This window comes from Lepisosteus oculatus, chromosome 6 (genome assembly GCF_040954835.1).
Source record: "Lepisosteus oculatus isolate fLepOcu1 chromosome 6, fLepOcu1.hap2, whole genome shotgun sequence".
NCBI lineage: Eukaryota > Metazoa > Chordata > Actinopteri > Semionotiformes > Lepisosteidae > Lepisosteus > Lepisosteus oculatus.
Window position 1 is genome coordinate 9,434,606 of NC_090701.1, and position 22,916 is coordinate 9,457,521.

Genomic DNA, 22,916 nt, shown 5'->3' on the forward strand with positions numbered 1-22,916 from the left:
CTCTCTCTCGATCTTTGCACTGTGTGTGTGACTGTCTGATCCTAAATGTCTGAGCAGCCCACCAGAGGGTAGTTGGAGTTTCTACGTTCTTCTGCTCCAGACCTGGGTACGGGTGACAGACTCTCTGCCGTCGCCTCTCCTGCTGCTGCGGCTTCATGTTCCAGGATTCAGCCCCCTGAGATACAATCAAGTTTTGGGATCCTTGAAACACAGGCAGTAGGTCTGTAAGATTTTGGAGTAGAGTACTGCTTTTTTGTTCAGATAATGGATCAGCAGCAATTCCAGGCAGTCGCAGCAGACAAGCTGGAGGTGACAGGCACCGGGGAGGATGAGGCAGGTGCCCCTATCAGCACCCTGACCATCCTCTCCCTCCTGGAGCGTGTGGCGGGCATCATCGACAACGTGCAGGCTTGCCAGCAGCGCATGGAGGAGCGGCAGCTGGAGCTGGAGAACAACATCAAAACCATCCAGATCGATGTACTCAAGCTGGCGAAGGACCACTCCATCACTGGTAACACGGTGGAGAAGCTGCTGGAGAAGACCCGCAAGGTCAGCTCCAACGTGAAGGACGTGCGCCAGCGTGTGGAGAAGCAAAACATTCGCGTTAAGAAGGTAGAAGCCACCCAGGAGGAGCTGCTGATGAGGAACAAGTTCCGAGTTGTCATCTACCAGGTAACAGAGTGCATACTACATAATACAGCATCACCATTACCTTTCAGTCATTCACCAACATGCAAATTCACCACATAGGATGTTAGAGACCTGTACGTTTTAACATTAAAGTACTTTTTCAGAGCCCGTAATCCCCCATTTATAATACATTTTTCTTCTTTCCCATTCAGAGATTCCATAATTACTATTATTAGATATCCAATGGCCACAACTTCCTGTTGCCTGCAACAACAGCTATAGTTTTGCCTTTCTTAACCAAGGAGCATCTGAAGCTATACAAAATATGATGGGTTTGAGACAAAGAGAACAATTCTAGCCCAAGCAATCATTTTCAAATAAATTGATGAAAACTCAGATCCTAGCACTAACACTATGCAACTTTTAAAATGTTGAAGGGAGTAAGCTGTATATTGATTCAGTTCAGTTTTGTGATACAGGACCACTGCTGTGTTCAAGGACAATCATATGCAAGTTCATTCATACAGACCACATGGTGACAAGGCATAGGTCATACCACTTAGGAATGTGAATGTGGCAAGAAAAGTTCCCAAAATCCCTGCCTCCCACGGGGTTAAAGGGTGTGTCCAAGGATTATGGCTGGGCAGGCATTGTAGGAGGTGTAAGGGCTTGTATCACTGAGAGCTTGAGATCGAGCACTTTCCGTTTAAAAAGGGTAAAGAGCTGATCCCTGCCGTTTCGTGTCTTCAAAGAGAGCAGCTGCGAACCCCATGATGGCACAGCTATTATTAGTGTGTGGCATGCCCCACAGAGGAGAGGAACACAAGATGAAGTGCTGTCCAGAGAAAGGTTATGTGCTGCCCTTATGAAAAGTAATATGTAGCAGACAGCCCCCGCCAGTCTTTCAGGATGACCCTGTCAGTCACTGGTGTCCTTTTATAACTGCTCTCAGGAACCCACAGGGGCTTTGATTTCAAGTGAAACCTCCCTTCCCAGCACCCTCCACCTCAACACCCCCTCGGAGACGGCAGCTAATATATTCCTGAAGTTGAGGGCAAACCGAGGAAGGGCAGCATGACCTAATGTTTTAACATTCCTACTTAACATTTTTATAACCTGCGATACCAAAGAGGGAAGCACAAAGCTGAATCTCAAAGTTGAGATTTCTCAATGGAAATAGAGTGCAATGGTAATGGCTGGAGAGAATTTAATCTTATGCCAGCTATTGGGCATTTACTGATTGTAATGGAACATCTAACATTTACTTTTTTTTTTAAATAGTTATGAAGATGAGCAGCTGCTATTGTGCTTGGATGGATTTCCATTAGCTGAATTCAACCAAAAAAGTGGATTAAATTAGGTTGTTCCAGATTAAAAATAAATAAATCTAAAACACACTGGGACTATGGTAATCAAAGAATGCGTCCATGTTTTGTTCCATTCCATTTAAAAAGTAAAGTTGATGAGTGTAGAATGAAAATACAGCTTTATGTCCAAATTCTAAGTGATTCACTCTGAATCACATACATTTTACATGCAGATTTGCTCCATAAAATTAAATACAAAACAAAAGATAAATTTAAGGAGTTAGAAATTGACGGAGAACACGAGCGGTTCACAAATGTAGAGTAAAAGTCAATGCAATTGATAGTTATAACCTGGAAGGTGGCAAAGTTAAAAGAGCTTTGTTGTTACATAATTGGCTTCAACTTTTAAAAGAATACGCAGTAAAGGTGGGAAAGTGTGACAGGAACCAGGCTTGGCAAAATATTGCTAGATGACAGATTGGCTAGCAGTTATTCTGAGGCCCTGTTTGGACAAGACATAGATCTCCAAATATAGTGTTATCGTATTTAACTCTGCAGCTATTGCGCGGGTCATTAAACTTTTTTCGGAAAGTGATCCCTAGTGATTAGACGTGCTATTGCTGGACTATAAAGCAAGGTTCCATGAGTAATACTTGCCGTAACTAAAATATAATTACATTTCTGCTGTTTCAAGTGTCAGGGGGCTTCTGATAGCTACTTGAGTGTGACAAAGAGTGTTTGGAAATTGAGCTCATGGCCATTCTTGAATCATTACTGCCTACTAAAGAGTGGGGCAACACCCGGAGGAGTATTGTAGTTCTAAAACTTCTTTGGTACATTTTCATCTAATTCCTTATTAGATATTTTAAACACTCAGTAAGGAGTTTATTGTTTTGGAATCTAATTCATCATAAGAAGTGGTTCTAAAACCAAACAAAATCCCACAATGTAAATTGTTTTGACAGGCTATATTTTTTGCTTGGCAGATATTAAGAGAAACCAATGTTCTGTACATTGATTGTGGTAAATAATAATTAGATAATCCTATTTAGTACAGAAGTGGAATGTGATATGATATGGTGTGACTGAAAGCAGGAAATAAAGTCAGTCCCATATACTGTGACATCTTAAGAACATTTGCTGGTGTGTATTCCAGTAACCCAACTCAGTATGTTTTGCATTATTTTTCAAACAACGTCTCCTTATGAAATGTTATTATGAACATGTATGCCTGCTGCTACATATTTGTGTAAACTACAGTAATGTTTCTGATTTATATGTATTATCTAATGATATCATGGCATCATAAATGCTAAATGGCATAATAGAACCACATTCTATGAGTTTGCCTCAGACCAAAATTTGTTTAATGAAATACCTAATCTTATGACTAAAAAACTAAAATCTGAATGTGTCTTGTCCATTGGCTTGTCATCTCTAAACTCATGTGCTTTTAAAACTTTTAAAGCTATATTAGGAAATGGATAGCACTTTTTTTTCTGGGACAAAAAGCTTTGAAAGGCACCTTGTCTGTGGTTTTACATTATTTGGAAGGAAGATTTAATGTTGAGATTTTTTTCTTTAAGACTTTACTAAAATGTAATACACTTTTATATAACATTCAACAATACATAATTAAAAAAGTAAATGAAGTTAATGAAGCAGTAAATGAAATCTAAGCCAAAACATCAAGCAATCTATTCCTTTAACCACTGCTTTCATTTTATGCTAGCATGACTGCCCAATTTCTCTTTTTCAAAATATTAATCATACTTGACACAGTGTTGTCCTTGCAAATGTGGAGCAGTACTCTGAAATATTCACATTAGGAAACTTATCTGCAGTCAATATAAGATGAAACCACAGCTACGGTGAATGCCAAGGCATTGTTTTCAGAATACTTTTTCAAATTTTGATCATCTCTTCAGTTTTAGGGAGTGTTAATCAGAAGGTCATTTTGCTTTGATTGATGAGTGTATTATTTACTTGTCTTAGATTGTAGATTGAAATTAATTAGGTTTGGACTCAAAATTACCCATTTAACCCATCACAGAGTACAGCTGAATTTCACAAGTCATTTACTGTAGGAACATTTTTTGCAAGGCAAGTGCCCTCAAAATGCATTCTGTAAAATAATATCTAATTCTATGAAGGATAAATAGCCTGAATAGAAAATTATTTGGTTCACTAATTAGTTACCATATCTTTTTTCAAAGTTTAATGATATTACTTTAAGGATACTGGTAGGACACTGAATATAAAAATATTGCCAGAGATTTTCATTTGCTCTGTCAGTATTTCATTTTAATGATGGTTTATTACTTTTTATTGAAGGAAAGAGTTTTACATCTCTCAAGTGTAATAAATCTTATTTGAATTATTATTTTTCTATGATTCGATATATTACATTATATGGATAGGGGGTAAGAAGTTGCATTTCAACTCACTACTACAGGAGCAAAAATGAGTACACTCACAATTTTATTATTTCTGATGTATGGAAAGTCAGTGCTGCATGTTTTGAATAATTTAATCCCAGATCCCTCTTTCTGACTGCTAGTTTACACCTCTACTCATGAACTGTACTGCACGTCATGACAGTGTGTAGACTAGAGTTTAATCCTTGAGTGACCAAAAGGAACAAAAAAGTACCTGTGTGTATAACTCCTGTCACTGTACTGAAGAGTATGTCAGAGGACGGTCTAAACACAAGTGCTTGCTCTTTCATGTCAGTGGGTAATGCTTACGAAAAAAGAGGCGAATTAAGTATTTCTTCCTCACCTTTAATATAGAAACTGAGTTGTCTGACAAATACTCAGCTTTTTGGGGTTTAAATTAATGGATTCACCATATTTGCAGTGATTATGAGAGTGTGCTGGTAGTTTGCACTGGTTCTTCATGAATGCATCTTCCATTACTATTCTTGTTTTTGTGTATCAGGTTACAAATCAATTAGACATTTCAGAAAAAAAGGAGTAATCCATCCCCCAAAAATGTAAAAAGGTATCAAAATAATTTAGACAGAACCTATTTGTGAACTAAATTGCAGTGTGCTCTGAAATGGAAATACCCGAATTTGGGGATTGTTACCAAACAAAAAAAGGAATGGTTATGCTTCTGTGATTTCTGTATATTTTTGCAGCTCAATCAAAAAAAAAAAGTGTGAAACTGTCACTCAAAACTTTCCCCTGTTTCTCCACAGGGTGAAACCGAGATCCCTTCAGTGGCTGTTACAAAAACTCCTAAAGGAGCTCCAGGGGTGAGCACCGTCGAGCCAGATACCTACGACGCCCCTGCGGATCTGTCCTCTGACGAGGAGTACATGGTGGTGGAGGAGGCCGACTCCTCCACCGCTGCCCGCCTCAAGAAGTCAGGGATGAGGCGCATCGAGAGTATCAAGAAGGCCTTCACAAAGGAGAACATGACCAAGACCAAGCAGAACCTGGGTACGAAGGTCAACCAGATCAGCACCCGGATCGTGACGCCAGAGCGCAGGGAGAAGATCCGCCAGTCCGGGGAGAGGATAAAGCATTCTGGGGAGCGCCTGAAGGAAAGCATCAGCAAAGCTGCTCCAACCAAGGAGTCGTTCAAGTTTTCTATCAAGAAGGACAAAGAGAGGACAGTAGCAGAGGGCCAGGAGGGAACCCAGGGGGCTCACGCAGAACAAGCAGCAGAGGAGTCCGGAGCTTCTGCACCACCACCCAAAGCCAGCAGGAAACCCAACCCTGACGTCACCTACACCGAGGTGGTGACGGAGGTGAAGCAGGAGACCAGTGTCACAGAGCTGGCAGCACCCCAGAGGGAAGACGGCAAACTTCCTTACACTGAAACGATCGTGATAGCAGCAGAAGAAGGCAAGGGAGAGCAAGCAGAGGGAGTGGTGAATGATATAAAGCAATCCTCCCAGGCAGTCTAGTGCATCCCGTGAGAGGGAAAAAAAAAAACGAGTGTTGTACCATTTGAGAGAAATTCAGTTTTGCAAATCTACTATTACATCCTTTTCCTCTTTTTTATGCGTATGGAACTTTCATGGGAGCTGTGTCAATAGAAGTTTTTATTCGTTTTTTGGTTGCAAATTGGAGACCAGAGTAGAGTCAGCAGTAAAAGGTTTCTAGTTACAGGCCTGTTAGCAACATGTCCAAATTATAGTATCAATACAAAAACACTCCTCATTTCCCCAATATATATTGTAGTGTACGTTATTGGGAACAACAGTGTTTTTGAATGACGAGGAAGATTTTTGTTGTTGCTGTTATAACAGTATAGTTGTTTTTTACATTGCAGATTGTCTGGTACCTCAAAACCATAAAATACAGAATAGTGAAAGAAAACTTTGTTAAAGAAATAAAATGGGATGTTGTTGGAAGTTTCTGAGATTGAGATGGAAGTTTCTGGGGGTTTTTGGTAAAGTACCAAAGAAATCAAACATGACCATTGGTAGCTGAAGTCTGTGTAAAACTTTTGGTATTCTAGGATGTTTTAGCAATGGTAAATTCAAAGAAGTATTATCATCCATCGTTGACAGATTGGTTAAACAGGTTTTGCATGGCACAGCAGAGTTCTACAATATGTCTTGTTTGGGAAAAATGGAAGTAAAGTTTGGTGACATGAATACATTTTAAAAGGAGTTTGTCAAATGGCAGGTTTTTATGTAAGTTTTATTTTATGTTTAAAAAGTCTAGCCTCAGAATTAATTGGTATACGAATTGACCACTCTTACAAAATTGGGCACGGTAGACATAACCTTTAAAAGAACTCAATCAGCTGGTCTCTGAGGAGTATCTTAAAAATGATGTTGATGAATACAAGATGTATAATACAAAATTTAGATTAGGTTTTGTTAACTTACATTTTTCAAAAGGAAAGCAATATATAAGGCCCTTGTCTGCATGTGTAAGAAGCTAAATAGTAAATCTACTCTTAATAACACAGATTATGGAAATTTTTGTAAGGTAAATATACTGTAATCCACTCATTATCTCAACTTACTGTGTGTTCAATTTATTGTTTTGTATTTTCATGTACTTTTTGTCTGTCCTAAAATTGTTGTGGAAATTCTGGGCAATTATGAAGCATTAGAAGTCAAAGTTTCAGAAAATATACCAGTAGTGCTTTTTATTGTTAGAAATCATTTTGCTATAAACTAGTACCTGCTTACTACAATACAGAGTGATGTTATGCATGACTTAGTTATATTTAGCTCAAATACTGTATATTGTCCCCTAATTGTAAATTATAACAAATGTCCTTGGAAAATGAATTGTAAATCACTTTGCAATTAAAGTTTATTTCCCAGTGATTTTCTCGATGATATACGTATATTTTTGTTTTGATAAGAGCAGTATACTTAGATTTTTTTCTTTTGAAATAAGTTGCATTGAATTAGCTGAGCAATCATTTCATCCAGTCTTTTGAACACTACTATTATTATTATTATTACTTAAGCACTACAAGTAGTATTACCTTACTTCATATCACCAACACTAATGATACTTCTAATACATTATAATGACAAAAAAAGTTTTAGTAGCAAATTTAGTTAATCTTCCATTCCAATAATAACCATTCATTGTTTTGTAAAATTATAAAACAGGGGAATAAAAAATGCAAACAATGTACTTGTTTCTGTATTTGTATAAATTTAACAATTATGTGGTGACAGGATACTGTGACAGTTCACTTATCTATTTATATTTGAACTATTTTAACATTAACAAAGGCAGCCCAAAAATTAAAATATATTAACGCAATAATGTTAAAATATTAACATACACTATTTTAAAATACTACTGTGTTGAAAAGGTACCAAGCTCATTAATGAGTTTATGTCTATGTCCTTTTGCTTTTCACATTTTAGTTCTCTGGTTCTGAAAAGTTAGAAAATGCAATTGTCTTTATCTGCAAGCAGTGTTTGTTATTCACTTTATGCCCACTATATCTTGACCAGACACATCAGAAATAGATTGGCTGTGAGCTTTTCATTCTGTACAAAATGTATACTGTAGATAGATGTTGTGGAAAATGTCCTAGCCTCTTGTTTTTGTGTTTCATACTTCATACATATGTTTAACATATGTGAGTTGTACTCGTTTACAGTGCTTAAGAGACATTATTCAAACAGTATACAGAGCAAAGAAACCTCGTTTGTGTTATGGATTGACAAATAGGCAATTTTTTATTTTTCCATCTTATTCTTAATTCTTTTCTGTCACTACAAATCTTGTCCTTTACTAACTACTATGGAAACAAGTGTCTGGATTAGAATGTAAAAAAGTTTTCAGAAAAAGTATTTGGGAGTGTAAGAAAACGATCACTTTTTTCTTTTGAAATAGTTGTAGTTTGTCTCAGTGTACCAAATCATTTTAGGGAAGACTGGTTTGTGAATACCTAAACAGTTAAATGAACAATTGTCTAAAATCCAAATAAAAAGTTTTGTTGCATTGAAAATTAATAGTACAGATTGGTAGCTATTCCCTGATTGATCGGAGGCACTTATCAAGCCGTTTCCTGAAAAACGCCTGGGTATCGGTTCCAACCACATGGGTGTAACATGTTCCATATTCCTACACCTGCTTTATGTCAGGTGAACAGCACAGAAGAATGAGGAGGCAGGTTCTGTGCATTTTATGGTGTCTGCTATACCATGCTATCTACTGTACCTCAGTTTTTTTATCTTTCCTCGACAACTATAAATTTGTGGAACAGAAATTCAGCTGTGCATACAGTATGTATCTTTGTTATTCATCTGTTATACTGTAGTTTATATGTTTTGTTTATTTTTTCATTTATTTTTTACTGTTTAGTATTGCAAAATTAAAAGCATCAGGTTTCACAAGATGACACAACAGCATTGTAGCATATTTGAAACAATGCACATACACCATGTTTTTTTTTTTACTTTTGTCCTTGCAAAGGCTCAACATAAGCTAAAATACATTAGGTTGTGCCTTTGGGCTGTTTTTCTGCTTAGGGTGTATTTTTTTATTAAGTTATAATTGACTTACATTTTCAAAAGAAATTCTGTATTTTTGAAATTAGAGTCACATTTGTAAAAAAATTATTAAAGACAACATTTTCAATAATTTTACAAGCATGTGGACTGGGGAGGAAAAGTAAGCTGACATTATATTTCAAAATGATAGATTATAGTGTGACTCGCAGACTGAGGCAATTTCTACATCCTTCCCAACCAGATATCAGACATGATACATGATACCACTATTTAAAACTTAAGTTTTAGCACACTTTATAACTTTACTTCAGTACTTTACTTATCTTTAGAGTACTTTATAACATAGTAACCTGAATAAGTGATTGGTTGCTGCTGACAAATAACAAGCATGTTTCATACTGTACCTGTGAACTTTTTAACGAAACACAATAAAATGAAAATTTCCAATAACAAATAATAAGTATTAAATGTCATGCCAAACCTCTCAGTTTACTTAAAAATGTGAATACCATTTGGACACTCTGTTATAGGTATTACAGTTGATAAGTGCAACTAAATGTCCATTAATTGGGGTAATGCTAACTTTTTACAGCTTCACATTTAATATTATCTTACGTATATAAGCAAACATTAAATAACAATATCAAGGGAAAGTAATACAGTATTTTTCCACAAAGCAATACTATAAGATGTATTTACACTACCAAATACAATGTTTTTGGTATCTGTACATGAATAAAATATATTCATGTCAATGGTCATTAGGACCAGAGAGTAAGTAGTTATAAATGTGCTTCTGCAGAAGGGAGGGTAAGAGAGTAAGAAGTTATAAATATGCTTCTGTCAGCAGTGTAGGTCTGGGCAATAGTGGAGGTTTGGGGTGATATCTTATTTTGAGTCACAAAGCAAGGCTACCCCCCGCAGTGTCCAGTGGTCTGGAACCTGTGTTGTTTTCAGGTACAGAGAGAAGATGTAGGTTAGATCAGTCCTGCGTGGCTTCTTGTACACTGGACATGAGTACATGCTCCCCGTCTGTCTCTTTGGGTCTGGGGGGGATGAGGTGCTGATGGCGTAAACATGGACCACTGGCAGAGGAGTAAAAAGGACCTACAAAACCAAAATTGAGGATTAACAGTGTACTTCAGCACAGCAGCCATATGCCACACAGAGTTTTAAAGGACCCCCTGTGCTTCAGGGTGCTGAATTAGATCTTACTGTACATCCTGCAGGATGTCAAGTAGTGGTCCAAGCCATGTACACAGTATGCAGCCATATACCATTATTGACTCCAATGCTAATATTTTCTCTCTTATTATTTTATTTATCTTTTATTTATTATACCAAATTGTTCCTGCTTTAAACGTTTAGCGTGGTGTTGTTTGAGTTTCTGACAATAAAATGTTCTGCAATGTAACTCTCTAGAAAATGCCATGAAATATCTTTATCTCAGCCTGCTTTGCTTGGATCAAAGTCAGGACTATGTCTCAGTTTAAACATGCCATGTGCATGGACAATACCTGGATGGTAGGAAACAAGATAAGCACACCACAAGAAATTGTCAGGTGGTTGTCTCACAAATCAAACTGAGTACACTGCTTGTTGTTAGACACTCATAATCGAGCAGTGAACATCCTATCCATTGGTTTTAATTGGATTCTGAAGTCAAAGGTAAAATGTAAATAAAAGATTTCTGTTAAAGAAAAGTTCAGTAAAGAAATCTTAAACAGCACAGAAATTAAGCATACCAAAATCAGCAATTTGGAATATTACTAATCAGCTAAGACTGGGTTGGTCAAGACTGTTTTCATCATCAGGTGCAGGTGTTAACCAGAGCTGTCAAAGAAAGCCCTAAAACAAGCGTCAGTGAAATTATTTAGTACTGGGATAATGGTATTAAAATTCTTAGTTTGCAGTAGAACAGAATTACAAAACCAATTTAGAATTAGAGGAGCAGAAAAATTCTGGAACAGGCTGAAAGCTTTTAGCTCAGTAATGAAAAGGCTAAGGGGTGGAAAGACAAAGGAAGTAAAATACTTCACAGAACAGCACCTCATCTTCAAAGTATAGTTGAGGAAATATCATGGACGAAGCATGCATGTCTGCCTCTGGAACTGGCTTACTCATCTTTATTAATGATATAAATAATGATGGCAGCCACAGAACAAAAATCTGTTTACAGAAAACATTTTGTCTGCTTACTGTATGCATTAATAATGCTTCCATAAATATTGCCACTATACCATGCAGTATGATAATGACCCAGAATGAATGGGCAAGGACCAAGGAATCAGAATAGAAAAGTAGTAAAACTAGTAAGAGTACTAGAACTAAGAGTAGTAAAACTCTTAGACTGGCCAGTTAAAACTCCAGTTTGAAATCCAATTGAGCATGTATTTTACATGAAGTATTTCAAGTAGGTACCTGTGTCAGCATGCATAGGCTGTAAAGGAACAAGTAAAGGTCTATTCCATGCTGAAAAGAGAAGAAAGGAAACCCAACGTTTCGGCTGTGGAGCCTTCTTCAGGTGATATTTTATTTATAGTTTTTTGGCTGGCAATGATCCTCCCTTGAATAAAGATACTGTTATTAATTTCCAGGGTAACTTTGGTTTCAGATGTCTTTCTGCAATAGATGTTGAGAAACCCTTCTTTGAGAACATTCTCACACCTGAGGAAGGCTCCACAGCCAAAACATTGTGTTTCTTTTCTACTCTTTTCAGCATGGAATAAACCTTTGCATATATGTTACATGCTGAAAAAGGTTCTATAACCAAAGAAATCCCCAACGTCATGTCTCTCTTTCTACCTCAAGCTCTGCATCTCAGGATTCATAGTCAAATGCATTTCCCAAGCCATTCTAAATATATCCTTATAAGGATGAAAGGATCTTACAATCCTTAAGAGTAACAAATAAGAATTTTTTCATTTGTATAACATGATCAAGATGAGAATCTAGCACATTCTGTAGGGAAATTGTATTTCAAAAATGGTTTTTGATTCTGTGAAAAGAAAAAGCCCTCACAGGGTTGTCTGTAGCCATGAGATTCCCACTGTTTTCCTGTCCTAAAATGTAATTTAGCTATGAACAGCTCCCTTTTTTGAAAGACAAGCTTTCTCTACTTTTTTAGAAACATTCTGAGATCCGTTTATCGTAGCAGAGACTCACCTTCGGGGAAGACTCAATTAGTTTCGTGTTGCGACGGTCCCATCCTGCTCCATCCAGGAAGAGCCCGTAGATATAGACTCCTCCGATGTCGGCAGGCGGAGGCGCAGTGACATCCTCCTTCATCATCCTGGTGACATCATTGTGCAAGATCACACTGTCCAGGGCCCAGCCTTTGGATAAATTCATTCGAGTTGTTTCTTGTCTCATTGCTGTCAAGAACCCCTTTAAAAGAGTGTGTACAAAGAGTTAAACATTAGAACTGAAAACAGGAAAATGACCAGCACACTTAGTGGACATGGAGTTGTATTTTACGTTTTTCACTTAAGCAGCTTACTTTCTGATAAATGTGGCTTTGAATATTAATAGTGGGCAACCAATATGTTGCATTCATTATTTTATACTATAATATTACTTCACATGAAACTTCAGCCATAACCGTTATTGTTATATTAATCCTGTAAATTATCTAATAATACAGAAGATTTTTGTAATTCCATTGTACCATGGAGTGGACAGGAAGGACAATGGAAATAACCCTGAGCTAGAAGCGCAATGAACAAAACTTTTCAGAATTGCCACAAACAGCTTTTTACTATCAGTACAGCTGCATTAAATCTATGAATGGCTACACATCTGGCCAATTAATGTAGGACTGCATACTGTACATTTGCAAAGCCATAAAGATAGGAAATTAGACAGGCATAAATACAGAGAGATTAATGTTGACATGTCATGTCTTTTACCAAACCGCTTTATACCATATGGTGTCGCGGGAAGCTGGAGCCTATCCGGCTAGCAACGAGCGCAAGGCAGAGTACACCCTGGACGGGGCGCCAGTCCATCGCAGGGCCAGTGCAGGCCAATCATACATGGGGACAATTTGGAGTCCAAGGTAAAGGCCGAGGGGGGTAATTTGGCCCGGACACCGGGATAACTCCCTACTCTTATCGAGAAATGCCCGGGGATCTTTTAATGACCACTGAGAGTCAGGGCCTTCGGTTTAACGTCTCATCCGAAAGACAGCGCTCACTACAGTATAGTGTCCCTGTCACTATACCAGGGCATGAGGACCCACACAGACCACAGGGTGGGCACCTCCGCTGGTTCCATTAACACCACTTCCAGCAGCAACCATAGCTTCCCAGGAGGTCTCCCATCAAGAGGCTCAAACCTGCTTAGCTTCAGTGGGTAGCCAGTTTAGTGCTGCAGGGTGATATGGCTGCTGGCTACTAATGTTGACATATATATTTACATATCTGTACCTGGTCCTCAATGCCGCAAACGCATGGCGTCAAGATCTGGGCCCATCTTTATTCTTTTAAACTGTTAAGAGCACAAACTCATGTACCATTCATTTTGTTCTTCCTCATACCTGAGGGTTGAAGAAGCCTGTCATCCAGAACTGATTAGGCCGGCCGTTAAAAAGCCATGTATGGAACTGCTGGTTTCTCTCCAGGAGCTCGGTGAACCAGAAGCCCAGGGTAGCTGACTCCCAGGAAATCTTTTGCCATAGTTTGGGGATTCGGGCATCATACATGTTGTCCAGGGCATCTCTCAAATCCTCAGACATTATAATAGTACCTAGAACATCAAACGATTAATTACTAATGACATGCATATAGTCTCTTTTAACTCTATTGTTAAAGTTAAATTGTCATAATTGTGGGATGGCCACTTACAAATTGGCAATATACATTGACAAATACAGATTATGGTGAAATACAGAAATATACCTTCCAATTGTACCAAAAAGAAAGAGACTTTCAACAAGTAAAGAAAGGTAAAAAAAAATACATTCAAAATGCACACCAGTTCCTTTAGCTTTCAACATAATGAACAACCAACCAATAAGAAGTAATACCTTCCTAAAATATTGGATAGGGATGAGCTGTTTCCTTTATTTTTTGCTTGAGTTTATACTGTGACTTGAATTGAGTGGACAGCGTTACTGTTCAGGGCACAATTTTTCTCTTGATGGGTTCTGCCAAGTTGGCAAAGGCATTGAAACAAGACCTTAAGTGAGCAATGCCAATGGTATTTCAGATGGCAAATAATAGTACAGATTGCTATGACACCACATAGCTACAACATAGTGGTAAGATAATAAACAAACTACCTAGGAGTTTAGAAGCCTTATATTTGAGCTTTTCAGTACAGTGTTGATCATCCTAGTTATTTCACTTTTATGATTGACTGGAGACAAACCTTTTACATGCTTTAACTGATCAAAGCTCTAAGTCTATGGGACATTAGAAGTTCTAAAATATTATGGGTTATGAGCATAAGCTGTTAATTTTAAAGAAGTGCTTTTTGGAGAGAACATACTCTACATGCTGTATAATAGCCTGTTAGATTTTGACTCTTTTTGTTCTTCCTAGTGAGATTTCAGCCTTCAGGAATCCAAGCCTATTTCTCATGACTATCTTTCATACATAATAGTAGTAAAATCCACCGTTTAGTTCAATCTATAGTAATGAATCCACATAAAATGATCAATTTAAAGAAATTTAACTCTCATTTTATCACGTACACCCATGAATTGAAAAATTGCTAATGCAGTGCCCATCTATAAAGTGTACCAAAAGTGAACCAAGTAATTATAGACTAATAAGTCTGACTTTTATTATACAGTATATAAGATTATGGAAATAATTAGAATTAAATGGGCAGAACATTTGTATCTGAATAGGATTTTAAATGTAAATTTAAAAATGTAGGTCTTGCATGTCTAACTTATTATAAATTAGGGCATTTTAAATAATTAATATTAGTAAACAAACAATTCTAGTAATCTGTAGGACTTTTTCCGTGCAACAGCACAACTCAAGTCTATCCCAAAACAGAAAACAACAAAAAGGGTGAAGTCAACAGATATTAAAAAATATGAAGCATTATTGATTTGGTACACCAGCAATACAATAGTTATTAAAAGTAATCCATCTTTGATATTTAAGCAGATTTAAGAAGATAGCTATGGTGTTAAAACCACTGGTACAAAAGTTAAAAATTGACATGTTTCTTAGAACTAGTGATTTCTACCCTTTCAGTGAGCAGCATTAGGAAGAATGATCAAACACAGCAGATCCTGCCAGTGGAAACAACAACAACAAAAGCAACAATAATGATGATGATGATGATGACGACTTAATTTAATGATCAAACAGTACTTCCTAACACAGAATACAGAGTACAGTACATTTCATTGCCATTGTTATCTTGGGTGAAGAAAATATCGTAGCCTAAAAGCGGCAAGCATTTACCTGTATATAAAATATAAAGGGAAGAGGATGTGAAATCTGCATGACTAGATAATGTCATTTTAGAAAAAAAAATGATTGTGTGGTAAATTGCATGATTAGAAAACGTGGTTTGCAAAATTAAGTTAAAACAGGGTACACTGATGAACTCAGAAAGATATCAGTGAAATCCACAGCTTAAGGCTCTTTCTTTGCCTGGATCGCATCTGCAAGCCCTTTAGTGATTCCGAACCTCACCATCTATTGCCAGCTTGAGGTCCGTGAGAGTGGTGCGAACTCTACCGATGATGCGCTGCATGCGATCAATCTCTTGCCTCAAGAAGATGTTCATCGGCTGAAAGAGGCCCATCTTCTGGAGGCGTGCTTTCACCTACAGTACAAAACACGGGGAGCAGAACAAAAGGTCTTTTCTTCTAAATTCTTCTTGACACAAGAAGAAATAAAGAGCATGCAATGCTGATGTGGATACTATGATTTCCATAACATCTACCACGGAAGCGCCCTTGAAGTGCCTTTTGCAAACAGATCAGAAATTGTTCAGACAAATAAAACAAGAAACAAAATAAATTGTTAAAATTTGTCTTTAAATTGTTGTGTTATTAAAGTGTGTCTTCAGCCTTCAATAATCGAAGATAGAGTGTCTCTAAAGAAAAAAAAAAACAGTTCCACAGCCTGGTAACACTACAGCAGAAAACCCTCTCTCCTTCCCTATATTTAATGAGTTCTACATGTCTCCAGCCCTTCAGTGCCTCAATCCATAAAACATTATAGGTCTCTTTAAAATGCCATCACCTTTGAAATGTGTTAGACCAGTCCAACTAAACTGATCATTATCAATTAATTTAGTTAAGAATTTAGATGGTTTAAAACCCTGAGGACACAGCAGCTGCTGGGACTGTGTTTTGCACCACTGCTTTCAATCTATCATCCATTATGAAAGCTGGAACTCAATTAAAAAAAATCAAATCAAATTTATATGAGAAAGTGAGCTTCACAAAACAATTACGAAACTTTTAAGAAAAATGTATTTGCTACTAATCTCACTTCCAAAATTAAGCCCTTCTTATAATTGTGTACTTTACTACAGTATACGCCAGTGTGCAATAATCTCTAGAAATGTAAAATAAATGTAATTCTGTTAGCACAGAAGATATAGAAGAAACAGATGTAATGAATTATTCCATATTTTGTGCATATTAATTCAGGCTTGGTAGCCATGGACAGTTGTTTATTCCAAGATACATAAATAAGTTTGTGTTGCTGGTCAAAGTCAGCTATGTCACTCTGATGAGCACTAATACTGTAAGTGTGAAACAGCTGTCTGTGACTGCTAACTTTGACTTTATTTTCATATGTATTATTTACAAACTACAAAGAAAGCAATATCATGTAACAATGGATATCATATTGCAGATACAGTAAGTGACAGACAAAATGTAAGAACCATTGGTGAATGATGCACTTAGTGAACAATGAAGTTAAATTGAAAAATATCACAAGGAAGATTTGTTTTTTTATGACTTGGCAAAATATGATTGCTGTGCTACTGCCATTTTTCTTTCTCAAATTTAGATTTTAGAAAAAGAAAATAAAAAGATAAACGTACAGAAGGCTACAGCTGTTTTATTTGATTTTCTTCAGACCAAGGAGAACAAAGACTCTTCATGTGGTAAGCAGAGAAAACCCTCTGTGTATGGTTTGAGCTTCTTTAGGAAAAAAGAGTCAAATTTGACTAAATAAATGCTGATGCTTTTAAGTAACATTTAATGGAATCTCTACCATTTTACACTCATGTTCTGCATCAATGTTCTTTGAAATTTAAGGAAGTGATTAATCATGTTTTTTCCACCAAACCAAATATATTACATACTATTTCTTTTTCATCCCTTACCACAAAGAGTGTAAAAACTGTGAAACAACTTTCTTTTCTGAAACAGCTATTGGCAGATTATCAGGCAGTGCAATCCACTGTTAGGAGTCCTCTTGAGATTTTATCATTCTGAAGCCTAACCTCGTGCGAGATGTAGTCAGGAGGAAGTTTTTCCAGCATCTCGTCAGCGAGTCGCTGTACTGTGGCCTCCCGAGTCTCCCCGCCTCCACCCCCACTGTCCTTGGGCTGGATGTTCACTATGGTGTTCAGTGTCTCGTTTGCCATGTTGGTCTGATATGTTATGTCCGCATTGGAGTGGAGACCAAACACCTGTCCAACATATTGGGCATTTAGCAGGACTCTCTTATCTATGCAAACAACATCAACACACATAAAACAAAATCCCCAGACCTCAAAACTGATCTGCATTTGCTTACAGTAATTATAAGACTTTAAAAAGTGAACATCTTGTTGAGTCAGAGATTATACTTCACATCTTTCCACAAGCAGCTTACAGTACACACACTAATGGAGTATACAGTATGATTTGGCTAATTAAGCATCATAAACTAGAACAAAAATATTTCTAGCTGAAGTGTAAATCCCTGATCTACAATGCAGAAGTGATAAATATATACTGTAAATACATTATTTGCAATTCAACAAAATGATGCTTTAAAGTATATTTTGCACTTTTATTGTAAATAAATTGAAAAGGAAGGAGTGCTATCAATAAAAGAAAAGAAAGGTAAGGGGTGTTATCAATAAAATATGTGGTTGGTATGCAAAAATGGTAGGTTCAGACAAGATGGAGACTCTTGTCAGAACTATATACCTAGAAGGCAATGAGAAAAGACCCGCTGTCCTCAGTCACCTGACATATTGATGGAATACAATTGGTCGAGTGACTTTTAAAACCAGGAAGCTGAGGCTTTTGACGGTCTGTCGTTCTCTGTCAGCAAAATCTCTGTTATGCAATTGCACCAGAGATTGCAAAAGAGAAAAAGTGATCGATTGAAGAGTGTGGACATTACATTGTGGCTTTTTGGAAAAGCTTTCCTGGCAAAGAACTTGGGTTTAACAGAAGCTGGTAAGGAGCTTAGTTTCCCTGTTATAATCATAGACAGGTAATGTGAAGAGGTTTAGCTTGTATTTTATTTTTGTTTGTTGTAAAAGTATGGATAAAGACTTTGTTGAAGGGCGGGGGGTTCATGTACAAAGTTCTATGTAGTTCTGAACAGGGGAATCCTCAAAGGCACTGAAAGCTAAATGGATTTCTTCATAATGAGCTCTTAAACATGAACCTGAAGACATGAGTAGAAACTTTGTGGAATGTATTAAAAAACTACAAGCAGAAAGTAAAAAATATTTCTAGGGTTTGTGGGAGTCTGGAACAAGATACTAGGTCATGTTATTGAAGCTGGTACCTGATGTCCATTAAGAAATGTCTGGGTGAGATAACAAACATGCTAAAAGTAGCCAAATAATCTCTTGTTCTTTGTAACCTTTCTAATTCTATCAGTCCTGACATCTGCTCGAGTACAAGAAATTTCTTAGAAGTTTAAAAAAAGAACTTTAGACGTTACCAATATGAAAAAAATAGCTCCCTTCCCTAAATTTCATTTAATGCCCATCAGTCTTTAGTAGTAGATTTCAGTTCAGTTAAATCAAATAGAAAACCATTCACTTTAATGGGGCTTTTATTGGGTTGTACAGTAGGCTTTATGTTTCTCTCATGGTCTTTTCTCTATATTATTTTTCAATTTCTTGCTGTATACCCCATTGTCAGGTGAGCTGCTGGCCCTCTGGAACTTACCAGCCTGATCGTTGATTCAGATACCTGGTCTCCTCAGATCAGGCTGGCTCTGAGCTAGATAAAACTGCAGCTGTGCAAACACGTTCATACCCTCTTCTATCTAAGCATCCCATACATAATGGTGCGTGAGGTGAAAGAACAAACTCCATTTTGCCTTCCTAAGACACTAACTATATAATTCAAGTAGGTAGCTGCATCAGCATGTGTAGGCTGCAAAGGAACGAGTAAAGGTTTTTTCCATGCTGAAAAGAGAAGAAAAGAAACACTATGTTTTGGCTGTGGAGCCTTCTTCGGGTGTCATCCCTTCTTGAAACACCGTGTTTCTTTTCTTCTCTTTTCAGCATGGAATAAACCTTGACTTGTTCCTAATGATAAAATTATTGAATTCGATTTTAGACCCCCCTTGCACAAAGCGAGATGTACAGATAAAAAGGACCATCAGCAGCTTACCTCTGGAGTGTCAACGAGAGGGAGCATCTCGATGTGCACAAGGTAATCCTGCACGGTCTTACCCTTGGGGATGACATAACCCTTGTAGAAGCAAAACTTGTCGGTAAACATGTTTTCCCCGAACCAAACCCGTGCAAAGGTGTTGAGCAGATGCTTGTCCATGTCATCAGTGACTCGCCCCCCATACTGCACTTCTCCCAGCATGTAGCGCAGGCAATTCCAGTTAACGCCCCGCTTGATGTCCATATCATCCAGATGGTTCTGGACAAATTGCACACTGGCTGTGAAGTCAGCTTGATTGAACTCATAGGGAATATTCCAGCCCAAGGGACCAAACTTGCGCCTCTCCTGCAAAGTAACAGATATTTTATTTACAGTTTGTTGGCTGGCAGTGATCCTTCCCTGAATAAAGATACTGTTATTAATCCCCACTCATAAAAGGCTGGTGAGTGCAGCTAAAGCATCTATTTGTTACTAAATAGTGAGAGTAAGTGAAAAATAAATCTGTTATTACAAGATAAAGTGATTTGCTGACTTAGGAAAGGAAAAGGGCAAACATGACACAGGTTTGGTATATGATCAGAACGCTGAAACAATCAGAGTCCTACAGTATATCTCACAGTATTCTTAAAACGTCAGTTTTCAGTACCAGCTGTGTTTAGTAACATGTACACCTGGACTTCTGATTCAGAGGTCACTCCAGGAATGGTTTGATTTTGGAACTGAGGTTGCCTTTCAAATTGATCTTCCCATCATAAGGGCTGGTATCAGAGTCTAGACTATTGGATACTTTCATTTCTGCTGTATTAAATTAATTTATTTAATTCTGACCATGCTTTTTATTTTAATATGATTCATAAATATTTAACAGTTATAAAAGGTTGCTTTTCACATCCTATTTATACTGAAGCCTGGTGATTGAAAGTGGACAGACAATGGATAGCTTTGAAGCTATTTTCATAGTGAAGTACTGGAATCTCTCACTTCAAATTCATTGAAATGCATATCAAAGACAGCCTAGGCCAAACGGTGGAGGAAAATAGGAGCCGTAGGTAGGGTAGGTCTCCTCATACAGTATCTATCCCTGAAGTCTGAACTCAGCAATAGCAAACTTGCAAACTACAGTATGTCTACATAAGGGTCAGAGGTAATTTAATTAAAAGGATTAAGCTACTGTATCTGTCCAAATAATTGTTTACTTGAGCAAACAGTATCTCAGATGAAATAATAAGTAGGGGAAACTGCAGTGTCAAGAACCAGGGTTGGAATGCCCCAAGTATAAGGTTTGGTTTGATCTACAATCTGATTCTCACCTGCACTGTGGTATGAAGGAAGCCAACAGCATACAGCAGAGGTTTCCACTGAGGCAAATTGCTGATCTCCAGCTGCTCCTGGGTCACACTGCTGTAGGTTCTTTTCAGACCAGCTTTCACTCCTGTATACACACAGTATCCATTTAAAGCTATAAAGTGCTATATTACATTTTATTCCAGTAGTACGACAATGTGTATCCTTGGTCCTGGAGAGTCCAATTACTTCCATTTTCATAGTGTCTATAAAAATTATGTTAGTCATGGCAAATTCAGTTAATTGGATCAATTAAATAATTCAGAGCTAGGCAAGAATTGAACTCTCCAGTACCATATTTGCATCCCACTGCATCTGACTGACAAAACATATTGAAATGTGATCACATGCTGTTCATGTTTATAATATTTAGAGTCATAAGCATAAGTGGGAAACATTTTATTGAATACTTCTTTTCAGAGTTAAGATAAATCATAATTAGTTATGAACAGAATCCAATTCAAGGACATCTGCAAAGCAAATAATAATTTTAATATTTTGAAAAGCAGGTTTGTGAACATTTATTTTAATTATGTCTGTTCTTCTCTCTATGACTGCTATTGCTCTATACAGTCTTTATGCTAGATAATAGTTCGACACTAATGCACACCCCTATAGTATATTAAATAATCACACTCAAAACTAAATGAAACTGTCCATATTTTCCACAGTAAATTATATGTCAGTTTGAATGTGAACCTGCAGAAGAATGTACAGCAGAAGGCTCTCTTCTGTTACTGTTAAAACTGTTGACAATTACTTCTGCTAACATCTCTGCAAACTGCTAACAGCTTCTATTTAGCCTTACCTTGTGGGGGTTCATTGGTGAATTTGATGGATGACTGCAGGAGGTTGATTGGGAATTTTGGGTGCACCTCAGTAGTGATCCACACTCTGAAGCCTTCGTGCATGCCCTCAGCGATGGTAATAGTATCCAGCAGCTCTTCCAGGAAGTCCAGGCCCAGATGGCAGTTCTGCAGGAGTAGCCAGCCCCCATCAGCCATGCTCTGGTTGAGCAGCCTTCGAGCATGCACCTCCTGGCCTTGACCCATGGAGATGGCACGACATGGTGCATTCTAAAGGGAGGAACTCATGTGAGTGTGCATAACAATTCATGCCAGGATAAGTCGCTATGGAATAAGGGATAGATGGTTAACTGTATATGGCCAAAAGTACTACAACTCAATATGGACAACATTATAGTTTCACTATCATTTTAACAGGTCAGGAGTAAAGACTACATGTATACCCTTCTGTAGCATTATGCATTATTATACATTATTAATGAAAGTTTACCAGATCCACACAGCCTAATAAGTAAGTAACTCCAAGCTACTGGACCCAGATCGTTCCATGTTAAAGAAAAATAATGATTCACTAAAATACAACATTAATGTTTGTTTTGTTTTTAGAATTCCCTTTGCATCATACTGTACGTGCTCATTGAGAGTTCTCCTCTTGCATGGAATACACAAGACCGAATCACTATAGTTAATGGGTTGGAAAAAAATCAAAAGCACTTTCCCAGTGATAAAGATGACTTTCTTTTCTGACAAAAACATTTTAAGCTTTTTTTTATTGGTAGGCAGAAATTTAACTCTCCCCATATTTCAATTGAGCAGTCCTGTGTGACTGCCTTAGGCTCTGTCAGATCAACAGCTAATCTAGTCACTGGTCGGCCCCTCATGCAGGTCAAATGGATTGTCTGAACTGCTACTGACCCTGGCCTGCCAGGCAGTTCATCGTGGGAAAGCAGTTTTACACTCTGATTGTTGGGGGAATGTTTCTACACTGTGTGAATGTCAGACAGTTTTTTTAATTAGGTGAATGATATGTTTAAAAAAATGTGTATGCATCATTTTGTAATCTCACAACATGGGACAACATAGGATAGGTCTGAATACTTTTGCAAGGCACTGCACATAATGCCACCATACGGTTTATACTGTATGGGTGACCCTTTTTTATGGATACATTTAAAGGTTCCTTCATTGAGATCCTTAAAACTGTCATGTAACTCAATTAGTGAAGTATTTTCTTATGTCTCAAAATGACCTGCTCTGTAATCTGCCTGCTGGAGCATAACTGTGAAGAACAAAGAGATACTTTTGGAAAATAAAGT

The 22,916-nt window shown here is 37.4% G+C and overlaps 2 protein-coding genes across 2 annotated transcripts in view; one reads left to right on the forward strand and one right to left on the reverse strand.

Moving 5' to 3' along the window:
• On the forward strand, nt 1-7,236 carry cavin4a (caveolae associated protein 4a). The gene is made up of 2 exons (XM_006634534.3): nt 1-672; nt 5,140-7,236. The coding sequence occupies exons 1-2, from the start codon at nt 265-267 to the stop codon at nt 5,851-5,853; spliced, it is 1,122 nt and encodes a 373-aa protein (XP_006634597.1). The 5' UTR covers nt 1-264; the 3' UTR covers nt 5,854-7,236.
• Nucleotides 7,237-8,942: 1,706 nt separating this feature from the next.
• dnah5l (dynein, axonemal, heavy chain 5 like) overlaps nt 8,943-22,916 on the reverse strand; it is a 148,907-nt gene continuing 134,933 nt past the window's right edge. The window contains exons 70-77 of the mRNA XM_015354877.2: nt 21,603-21,870; nt 20,761-20,882; nt 19,448-19,795; nt 17,323-17,511; nt 15,549-15,681; nt 13,427-13,635; nt 12,055-12,276; nt 8,943-9,996 (exon numbers count right to left, since the gene is read on the reverse strand). Coding sequence (XP_015210363.2) covers nt 9,778-9,996; nt 12,055-12,276; nt 13,427-13,635; nt 15,549-15,681; nt 17,323-17,511; nt 19,448-19,795; nt 20,761-20,882; nt 21,603-21,870 — 1,710 coding nt within the window. The 3' untranslated portion in view covers nt 8,943-9,777. The remainder of the gene's footprint in view (nt 9,997-12,054; nt 12,277-13,426; nt 13,636-15,548; nt 15,682-17,322; nt 17,512-19,447; nt 19,796-20,760; nt 20,883-21,602; nt 21,871-22,916) is intronic.

What these genes read in the sequence shown, in the direction of transcription:
- cavin4a (XM_006634534.3), top strand. Translation starts at nt 265, where the DNA reads ATGGATCAGCAGCAATTCCAGGCAGTCGCAGCAGACAAGCTGGAGGTG. An exon ending in TCCGAGTTGTCATCTACCAG is followed by an intron (nt 673 to 5,139) that starts GTAACAGAGTGC and finishes GTTTCTCCACAG; the next exon opens with GGTGAAACCGAGATCCCTTC.